The sequence below is a fragment of the Medicago sativa genome, chromosome 2 (assembly GCF_051527215.1).
Source record: "Medicago sativa cultivar Bolivia chromosome 2, Bolivia_mono, whole genome shotgun sequence".
NCBI lineage: Eukaryota > Viridiplantae > Streptophyta > Magnoliopsida > Fabales > Fabaceae > Medicago > Medicago sativa.
The window spans coordinates 50,432,400-50,443,177 of record NC_140750.1 but is presented as its reverse complement, the minus strand read 5'-3'; the positions used below and the strand labels follow the sequence as shown (position 1 = coordinate 50,443,177).

The following is a 10,778-nucleotide window of genomic DNA, read 5'->3' as shown; positions in this document are numbered from 1 at the left end:
TTTGAACATTTTAAAGAGGCTAAATTACACAAAAGTCTTTTAAGTTTTTTTTTTTTTGAGAAAAATAAATTATATCATTTCATTAAAAATCAGATCAGAAATACATGTTGGAATATCATCAAAGACCTGAAGACTAGGACTAGATGTGGCTGCCTTAGCTAAAGTATGTGCAACCTCATTTGCTTGTCTCCTAATAAACTTGACATGAGAGATTGTTAAATAAGTGCTATAGAACTGAGTACTAGTATCCATAATGGACCCAAACTCGGTGACATTTCCACGACCATTGTTGAAATAATCAGCTACTCTTTTTGAGTCAACCTCGAAATCAACATTTGTGAGTTGAAGTTCATGTATCCACCGAATCGCATGATGTAACGCCAGAGCCTCCCCAACATCGACAGAACAGACTGGCGTAAACCACATTGTTTTAGAACGGACATGGTTCCCATTTGAATTTCGGATGCACATTCCAAAACCTACCTTATTTGTGTTGTTAGGAAATGAGGCGTCGACATTGCATTTATATCTGCCACTTCTTGGTTTTCTCCATCTAAAGTTTGCATCCCCATTAAGAGGGGAAGCACTCGGATGAGAAGATGAATTGCCTTGCCTTATAGGAGCTTGCTTACGATTAGCATTTCTCCAACCATCTAGAAGGTGTCTTGCTCTTTCCAGAATGGTAACAGTTGAATCGGACACCTGCTGCCATAATTTGAGATTCCTAGCTTTCCAAATACTCCACAAAAGTCTTTTAAGTTATTTAATGTAATAAATTAATTTTTAATTTTTTTTACCACTTACATCATTTCATTTATGTTAATTAATCGTAAGAAGTTCGTTTTAAGTTTTTTTTGTATCAATTATATTTTTAAGTTATTTAATTGTAACTTTTAGACTCTAAATAATTTATATTTTAAGATCTAAAATAACTTATATTGTTACAGTAAAATAACTTAAAGACCTAATTGGTGTGGAAAAAACTTAAAGACCAACATGTTACAATTAATTAACATAAAGGATCTAAGTTGTACGAAAAAAACTTAAAGACCAATTTATCATAATTAAATAACTTAAAAGACCTCTTGTATAATTTAGCCTTTTAAAGAACTCAACATGGAATAAACCTGGTAATTTATTTCTCAACAATTTGAAAATAAATTTTTGTGAATAATTTTTTTTAAGAAAAATTTTTGTCAACAATTTTTTTATTTGTCGAATCTTTAACACATGTCTTAAGGGTACATGTTAGCATGACTATAATTTTATTATATCAAACAAATCATTTTTATTATAACTTATGCATTTGATTTATATTATACATCAAATACATTAGTAATTCAATATATCAAATACATCAGTTATTAAACTAAGAAATTGGATTCAAATGGTTAATGAGCTTCAACAAATGATGAATCATTCGAGATAACTCGAGTTTGATTCTGATCGTACATGATTAGAAAGTGACTATCGGTGCAGTTTATGTGCGGTGGTTATACGGTGGTGGAATGCTTCAGTTGGTAACTGAAACGGTGGGGGTGTGTACCTACAGACACTCCGACGTTCAAGTCAGTAGAAGATCGGAATGGGGGGGTTCAGAGAGAGAGAGAGTAGATTCTAACCTTCCGGACAACCAAGATTTACCTTTATATAGAGGTGATGTTTGCAGAGCCGTTGTATGGCACACGTGTGCTCGGTGGTTACGAATTTGTAGGAAGTGTAACCACCGAGGAGAGATTCGCAGAGCCATGATGGGGACTGTTACTGTTCGTTTGAACTGGTCTCTGTTGCTCCAAGCACCCCCATCAGGGGGAGGGGGTGTGCTGCGAGTAATGTTGCCAAATGCGGGATTTGGGTTTGTTTATATTGGGCCTAAATGCTTTGGTCGGTCCATAACAGTAGCTCCCTAAGTCGTTGCTCTTGGTAAAGAGTGATGACTTTGTATGAGCGAGGAAACTGCTCGTGGGAGCTCCTGTGAGGTGATAACCTTTGTTTTGGGTTTATTGAATATGCAAAGGACATGCTTGTTTCGGTGGTAAGTGCATGTGATGGAATGACATGCTAGCGATGGAACAGTATAGTTCGCAACAGGATGTCTCACAAGTTCTACCATGGTTGCAACGATCATGAGTCAGTTGATCAAATAGCTAGCATATCTACGTCTCAAGACTTAACACATCGGTTATTATGTCGACATTAGAGTTAACGACGTTGTTCATAAGGGAATGCCTCGTGCGTCTCATGACCTATCATATCGGTGATTATGTCGACATCAGGGTTAACGATGCCGTTCACAAGGACATGCTCGCTATGACCTTGGGTATATATGCCCGATCAATGGTGTGGGGAGACCCTCATGGTTGGGATGAGGCGTGTCCTTTCACCGTGCTAAAAGATGTGTTGGTTAAAAGATTCTCTCGTCAGAGAGTTGGTTGTTTGTCATTCAGTAATTAATGCCCATGTCTCAAGGGTGAGATTGAGGGGACATGGTTTCTAGATGCCACGTGTAAAGGCTAGTAACACACTTGATTACCTAGTGCCTTGAGTGTGTCTGGATGCCTGTTCCCGAAGCTTAATCATCACCGTTGTTTTGATCCTGACATTTGGACATCTGATGGGTTTGATCAGAACCGTTAGATTGTGTGAATATATGTGATTTGGATTGTTGCTTTGTTTGGTTTGTGAAGGAATGCAACGGATCGAACTTGCTGTTTTCTGAAGGGTTGGAAAGGGAATATAAATAGTTTCAAATGTTGTTTGGAAACACTTTTACCATTTTCGTATTCTTACAACTCAGACGTTTCATAATTCCCTTCAGGTTTCAAAGAGATTTCCAGTCCATTTTAGTCCCTCAACCACTCACTTACGGACTCAGTTCATCTTTAACACCTAACAGGTTAGTTTTTCTCAACATTCTCATTTTATTTTCTACATTTTGATCGTTTTTGCTTTGTCGAAAAACTGTAAAACTGCACGTTGTGGTTAGGACTGCTCCGGTTACGGCGGTTTCCGCCGTTAGTGGCGACATTTTCCATCGTAAGTAGGTAGTTTTAGGACTTAGAGTCCCTGTCTGTTGTTCTGGGAAACCACCGATGATGAGTTATAATCTATTTAGGGTTATAACTCGTTGCCACTATATTGGGTATTGCACCGCCGTGAATGGTGGTTTCCTCTGTGTCCTTTGGTTTCCCTTCTAAGGTGTAACCTTTTTGTGAGGATTTAGAGCCCTTTCTTGCTATGATCGGACTTATGGGCGAAGGAAGGGTGGATTTGAACGTCAAATTCATTTTTCCTTTCTTCCTCTTTCAGGTTTGACATGGCAGATACTTCAAATAGGAATGAGGCCGCAATACACGACGTTTCCTGGGTAGGGAACGAGCTTTTGGAGGCGGTATTGTCATTTGCGTCGAATGGGGCGGCGAAAATTCTGTATAGCTCCATTGGGAGGAGAGAGGATTGGAAAGTGAATCTTCCGAGAACATCAGGGCGTGTTTGTTTGCAATACACGAGAAACAGGTTTCCTATGTACGAAGTTATCTTCAAAGATATGGGGTTCAGGCTTCCTTTCTCCTCCTTCCAAATAAGCGTGTTATAGTGGACAGAGTTATGTCCCTCGCAACTGCACCCAAACTCTTACCCTTTCATGAGGGCGTTCGAGTTAGTTTGTCAACATCTCTAAATTACTCCGACCAAAAACCAATTTTTCACTCTTTTCACCGTTCCACGAGGAACAGAGAGATGAGGTGGGCAAGGTTGGGTTTCCCTCCAAAAAAAATAAAAAAAATGTTCAATATTTTTGTCGGGAAGGTTAAAAGTTTTAAGGAGCATTTATTCCTGGTGCGGCCGAGGACTAAAGCTGCCCTTCAGAACGTGCTGAAGACAGTGCAACGGCCTCGGGTTGATGGTGGCATGGCACCCGCTCGTATTCCCCTCTTTCCCTTTTACTGGTGCAAAGACTACTACAACTGTGAGCCAAAGGATTTTTTGCCTTAGCGATGTTCGCTTGACGGAACACGGGAAAGCGGATTATGAAAAGCTATGGAGCTTTGTTGGCTCTTTTATGCCCACCGAGGCGGTGGACGAGGAGGGAAAACTTGTGTTGGATTCGAGAGGGAATCAGGTTACGGAGCTCTGTTTGATCAATACTCATGATCTAGTATTGTCCAGCAATCCGATGGAATTGCTCGATAGTCGTTTTACTATAACACTTGTATTTTGAGTTGTTGTATTCTTTCTTAAGTCTCATCACTAGCACAGTTTCTGATTCTTTTGTTCGCAGGGAAAATGCAAAACATGCATGAGCTTCTCAAGAAGTCAAGCAAGAAGCTGGCCGCCCAAGGTGGCGGCAGGAAAAGGGATGTATAGAGGGAAGGGATTGGCACCTCCGAGCCTCTGTTTCTTGTGCAAGGGTTGGATTACAAACAAATTGAGGAGGACGAGATTCCCCTCAAGAGGAAAAAAAATTGCACAATCGATCAAAGGCAAGCAGTCGGTCCTAATATGCCTCTGATCGATGATGGGAAAATGTTTCAGTTGTCGAGCGTGTGGTCTGAGCATGATGAGTATGGCCCATAGTCTTCCCTTTTCCTAAGAGACCCTGAGTTTAAGGTGATTCAGGACCTGTGCAAGTAGGTACAGGGTGATGACTGAGGAGAACATCAATGCGATGAAGGCCCTCAAGATCGTGGTGGTTCTGAACAATTCCTCAGACGAGGTCGTGAAAGAGCGGGATGACGTTGTGGCCAAGGTGGTAAAGCTTGAGGCTAACCTGGTTGGTCTGAAGACGATGTCGGAGGAGAAAGACCACAAGATTACTTTTTGCAGAAGAAAGTTGTGGAGGACCTTAAAGCTCTAAACCAGGTGACGGAGGCCAAGGGAAAGCTGACTGAAGAGAAGAAAAATCTCAGGGCTGTGGCATGACCGTGCGCCCCTGTAGCACGACCGTGCGTTTGTTCGACATTGGGATACAGGACCGTGTGCCCTGTAAGCATGGTCGTGCGCCCCACTCTGTTGTCCGGAAAGTCGATTTTTCGCTTTTTTGCGACTTTTTAAGTATCCTTATGAGTTTCAATCACCTAACCCTATCTAATTAATGTATAATTGGACTGTTATGAATGGTTTTACATGGATTAATCTTGAGGAAAAATATTGGTTTAATTGCATGTTCAAAATGAGACGAACTTGTGAAATTTTGGAAAATGGAGTGACTTTGTGAAACGAAAATGTCGTGAATGTTTTCACTAGATGATAGGTGATATGTGGGAATGTATTTAGTGCATGATTGATACTTGAAACTTTGTTTTGGGGTGAAATAATTGAAATTGACAATTTTACCGAAATAGACGAACTTTACCGAAATTGAGTTTTATGATTCCAAAACTTGTAAATGGGATGTAATTCATGTTTATATGATAGAATGGTGATGAATCAATGATAATTGGGTGGTTAAAGTGATGAATGTCTTGACGTTGTTGCTTATGCGTTTTTGTGCGAAATGTGAATTTGAAACGATATTGTTTCCTTAAGGTGTTAGTTGTTGATGATGATTATGATGATGATGTTTATGATGATGATTTTAATGATGATGAATTCTTACATGCAAATGATGATGATATTGATGATGACCGCATGTTTAAAAAATGACGATGTTTAATGATGATGATTGGTTTAGTGAATGTATGCATTATTGAGTCATATTTTCATGCATTCATAAGTTGAATATTTATATCTAGTGAAGATGACTAGGATGTTTACATCCAACGACGATGACTAGAATACTTTGTATTCAACAACGATGATTATGATACATTTGTATCTTGAGGTGACGACCTTGACGTTGATCGGTACCACATGCATATAGAGTCGTGTCTAGGGGCATTACATACATTTGATAATTGGCTAAATGTGTCATATTCAATTATGTGCTTGGAGAACCTTGGTGACTTATGTGCATTGGTGAACTTGGTGAAATTTGGTGAATATATGATGATGTGAAAGTATACTTGGGGTTATTATACTTGTATGCTTGATGATTATTTATGTTGTTGAGTTACTTAATCATTTGAATTTAATTATTCCGTTCACTTTCATTTGATTATACTTTAATTGTGAAATGTGAACTAACCCCAGTGATTGTTTGGTTGACCGTCTATCTTATTCGTATGGATGTGTAGACGGCGTGCAGGAGTAGTTGCTTTGCTTGGTGAATTTGCCGGAGGCTAGCCTTGGAGCTACCTTTGTGTGTTTATAGTTTATGACTTGATGAGATTTTTTTATCACTCAGTATGTTGAGATGATATTTATAATTGGTGCTATATTGAGATTTATATGACATGACTACTTGGAGATTTTATTAGATGTTGATGAGATGTGATGATATTATTTCCGCTGCGATGTTTTGAAAAATTATTTATGCATGTTTTGGAACTTATAGAAGAAGTAGCATCTAAATCCTTTGCATGAATTGTATTATTTGCGTGATTTATCGTTTTAAGGGTTTAGGGTGTTACACTCTTCCTATTGCGATAATGCGTTAGTAACTTTTATGAAATTTCGATTAAAGTTGATTTGATTTTGATTAAAATCACAGGTATAGTTATTAGATTAAAAATGCGTCCTCGTGAGCATAGCTCAGTTGGTATGGACAATGCATAAAAATATGCAAGGTTCGGGGTTCAAACCTCGGCCACCACCAAAAAAAAATAGATTAAAAATGCCACATACGTATATATTAAATTAGAAATAAAAACTGGCTTCTATTGGACTCAGTTTAAATACCTATTTCTGGTGGGATCATCTACCTCAGTAAATTTGGGTGGATTTCTCTAGAAATAGATTAGGTTTGCCGTATTTTAAGTTTTGTTAATCCTTGGAGGGTTTTGGTTGTTTGTCCCCCTCTTTCTATTGTATCTTTCTTTGTTATTAATATATTTTAGGAACTTGCTTCACTAGCAGGTTTCCTTTGCTTAAAAAAAAAATTAGAAATAAAAAGGAAAGGGGTTAGAAAGGGCACGTCATGAAACCCATATATAGTTAGTCTCACATATGCACAATCACAAATTAAATTATTTCGGCACATACACAATAAAGAAAGAAATAAAAGATAACTAAATTAGTCATATCATTCAACATCATTAAACAATTTAATCTTTAAATAAAAATGTATTTGTGTGAGTATGTCCAAAAAAAATTAATTTGGGTTTGTTCCTAAGCATTTCGCCTTCATCAATATGTCTTTCTCTTTCGAGAAACTCTTCCTTGGTCACATGTCCAACACATCAATTTTGAACACATACAATTAAATCATTACACGTCAAAAAAAAAAGTTTCTCTTATCAAACTTCTTTCAAAAATACCAAGCCACCGCTGATACCAGTATCATCACCACCGACATCTCACCGTGGCGTACAACAATGTCTTCTTAAGGAGCGACCACAAAGTTTTCTTCATGTCTGAGTGGACTTTGGAATCACGGATTGCAACTACTTTGCCGCCGTGGTTAGGATGAAGTTCGGGCCGGTGACGCTGGTTTGTGATATTCTGTCGAATGGATTAAGGTTAGGGCAGATGAAGCAGTGAAGATGAGAATTTTACACATGGCAGCACATGAAATTTGTTGTATATGTTTTTTACGAAAATTTTGTTGTATGTTTTTTTTACAGAAATTTTGTTGAATGAAGCTTTCAATTTCCATTACTATAGAACCTTCAATGTATTATTGAAATTGGGAATATTTGTTAATTTATAAGGCTGAGTATTAGAGACATTTACATTAGAATTATTTGTTTCCTTTCTAAGTATTTAGCCAATTTATTATTGCCCATTTATTATTGATGTTGTTGACCATATATATATAGGCACGCTCCCTCTGTGTATCATATACAATTATAATTTCATCAATATCAGATTTTTTCCTATCATCAGAACAAGTTCTGTAATATGGTATCAAAGCCAACCACCTCTCCTATGCAACGGGGAACTAAACTTCAACAGGACTCCGGTACCCTCATGGATGATCCGACTTCTTATAGACAACTGGTGGGTCAACTCATTTATCTCACTAATACCAGACCTGATATTTCATACGCTGTCCAACAACTCAGTCAGTTCATGAGCAAGCCAACATCAACTCATCATGATGCTGCCATAAGAGTACTCCGATACATTAAATCATGCCCAGGTCTCGGTCTTTTTTATCCTTCTACCTCTCACCGACCACAACTATCACAACTGGAGTAGAGCAATGAAACGTGCTCTATCTTCCAAGAACAAAATCAGGTTTATCAATGGTACTCTCCCTAAACCTTCTTATCTTGATTCCACATATGATCTTTGGGATAGATGCAACAACATGGTGCTTTCTTGGATCACCAGAACCTTATCTCCTCATATTTTTCAAAGTACAATTTGCATTGAATCTGCATTTGAACTTTGGAAAGATCTTGAGGACCGATTCTCAAAAGGAAATTTCTTTAGGGTTTCTGATCTCCTTCGTGATCTTCATTCCACTCAACAAGGAGATCGATCCCTCTCAAAATATTTTACTGATATGAAAATCCTTTGGGATGAATTGGAAGACCTTCGACCTACCCCTTCTTGCTCCTGTGTAAACCCTTGTACTTGCTCTCTTTCAAATTTTGTTCGCAATTACAAGAATATGGAATATATCATCTGTTTTTTGAAAGGTCTTAATGCAAATTACAGCAATGTTCGCACACAAATTCTCTTAATGGATCCTTTGCCTTCAATTTCAAAAGTGTATTCATTAGTGTCTCAACAAGACTTTAACCATTCTGATGATTCCACCACTGTTTCCATCAATTACACAAACCCTAAAAATATCTCAAATCAGTCTAAAGGCCGTGGCAAAGGTCCAAGAACCCCAATGCTTTGCACCAATTGCAACAAAACCAATCATACCATTGATAACTGCTACTTCAAACATGGATTTCCTCCAGGTTATCGATCCAAAACTCAGATTGAAGCATCAAAAAATGACTCTAACAGTCTTGCTTCTCATCACAGAGGTAACTCCCAACAATCAAGAACCAACAGTGTTGAGCAACATAATCATGACAACAATCTTTCCTTGTCCAAAGAAGAATACAAATATCTGATTAATCTCCTCAAGTCATCCCATTCTGAGTCTTCTTCAAATAAGCAATCCACCGAAGACCTCAAAACTCACATGGTTTCCAACATCAACAAATCTGGTAATATGCTATTTTCCCCTTCTACTTGGATTTTAGATTCTGGTGCTAGTGATCATGTCTGCCCTCATTTGCAATGTTTTACTAGTCTTTACAAAATTCAACCAATATCTGTCTCTTTTCCAAATGGAACCTCCTTGATTGCTCAGTATTGTGGTTCAATTAAATTTTCAGAAAAATTTGAGATTAATAATGTTCTTTTCTTGCCTCAATTTCGTATTAGTCTCATCTCTATTTCTCAATTAACTAAAACTGTGGACTGCAAACTTATATTTTCCCGTAATTCTTGTGTTCTTCAGGATTTGCATACCCAGAGGACGATTGGGCATGTTGAGTTGATCAGCAACCTCTACATTCTCAGTCTACACTCTCAGGGGCCTGCATGTCATGCTGACACTTTACACATTTTAGATTCTAATAAAATTGGGGCAGATTCATCTATTTCTAATTCTATAAGATCTAGCAATTTACATGATTTTGATGTATGGCACTATAGATTAGGCCATCCTTCTACTTCTGTTTTGCAACATCTTTGTACTACTTTTCCTTACATTTCAATAAATAAAAACATTGTTTGTGATTTTTGTCCTTTGGCTAAACAAACAAGAATTCCTTTTCCCTCAAGTGAGCATACATCTTCACATTGTTTTGAACTATTACATATGGACATATGGGGACCAATTAGTACTGTTTCTTTACAAGGCCACCAATATTTTCTAACCATAGTTGATGATTTTTCTCGTTTTACTTGGATTCATTTAATGAAATCAAAATCAGAAACTAGAACTTGCATTCAGAATTTTTTAAAATTCATCTCTACACAATACTCTGCTAAAGTCAAAGTTATAAGGAGTGATAATGGCCTTGAATTTGCCATGTCTTCTCTTTATTCTTCCTTAGGCATTTTACATCAAACTTCATGTGTAGAGACACCTCAACAAAACTCTGTTGTTGAAAGAAAACATCGACACTTGCTAAATGTCACTCGTTCTTTACTTTTTCAGTCCCACCTTCCTAAATGTTTTTGGTCATATGCACTCACTCATGCTGTTTTTCTAATCAATCGGCTTCCTACCCCTGTTCTTAAAAACAAAACCCCTTATGAAATTTTCTTTCAAAAACCACTCACTTTTCTTGATCTTAAAGTATTTGGTTGTCTCTCCTTTGCTTCCACTTTACTACAAAAAAGAGACAAACTAGATCCGCGAGCAAGAAAGTGTGTTTTTTTTGGGATATAAATTCGGAACTAAAGGCTATGTTGTATTTGACTTACATACTCGTAATATTTTCATTTCTAGAAATGTTATTTTTCACGAACACATTTTTCCATATTCTCATAGTCCATCTTCAATTAATGATCAACCGGCCACTCATAATGATGACATACCTGATCCTTTGTGTTTTGATGACTCCTTTTTATTTGATCACATCCCTTCCCCTCAAAATGAACCTGTTTCAAATTCTACATCTGATCTTACAAATGATATACCTCATTCTGCATCTGATTTGCATTCTAATCACATCAATGAAAGTCGTTTGAGAAAATCGGAAAGAGTTTCTCAACCCCCA

General features: G+C 37.5%; 2 protein-coding genes across 2 annotated transcripts; one reads left to right on the top strand and one right to left on the bottom strand.

The window, feature by feature from the left end:
• Nucleotides 1-69: 69 nt before the first annotated feature.
• LOC146948618 (uncharacterized) lies at nucleotides 70-2,113 on the bottom strand. The gene is made up of 2 exons (XM_085748408.1): nucleotides 1,988-2,113; nucleotides 70-702 (listed from the first exon to the last, which is right to left on the bottom strand). Exons 1-2 carry the CDS (start codon nucleotides 2,111-2,113, stop codon nucleotides 70-72), a joined length of 759 nt encoding a protein of 252 aa, XP_085604534.1.
• Nucleotides 2,114-8,226: 6,113 nt separating this feature from the next.
• LOC146948617 (uncharacterized) lies at nucleotides 8,227-9,639 on the top strand. Its single transcript, XM_085744822.1, has 2 exons — nucleotides 8,227-9,212; nucleotides 9,509-9,639. Exons 1-2 carry the CDS (start codon nucleotides 8,243-8,245, stop codon nucleotides 9,541-9,543), a joined length of 1,005 nt encoding a protein of 334 aa, XP_085600948.1. The 5' UTR covers nucleotides 8,227-8,242; the 3' UTR covers nucleotides 9,544-9,639.
• Nucleotides 9,640-10,778: the final 1,139 nt, after the last annotated feature.

Coding starts and splice junctions, on each gene's coding strand:
- LOC146948618 (XM_085748408.1), bottom strand. CDS start 2,113: ATGGTAGAACTTGTGAGACATCCTGTTGCGAACTATACTGTTCCATCG. Junction 703..1,987: donor TCAATAAACCCAAAACAAAG/GTTATCACCTCA, acceptor TTATGGCAGCAG/GTGTCCGATTCAACTGTTAC.
- LOC146948617 (XM_085744822.1), top strand. CDS start 8,243: ATGAAACGTGCTCTATCTTCCAAGAACAAAATCAGGTTTATCAATGGT. Junction 9,213..9,508: donor TTCCAACATCAACAAATCTG/GTAATATGCTAT, acceptor TGTGTTCTTCAG/GATTTGCATACCCAGAGGAC.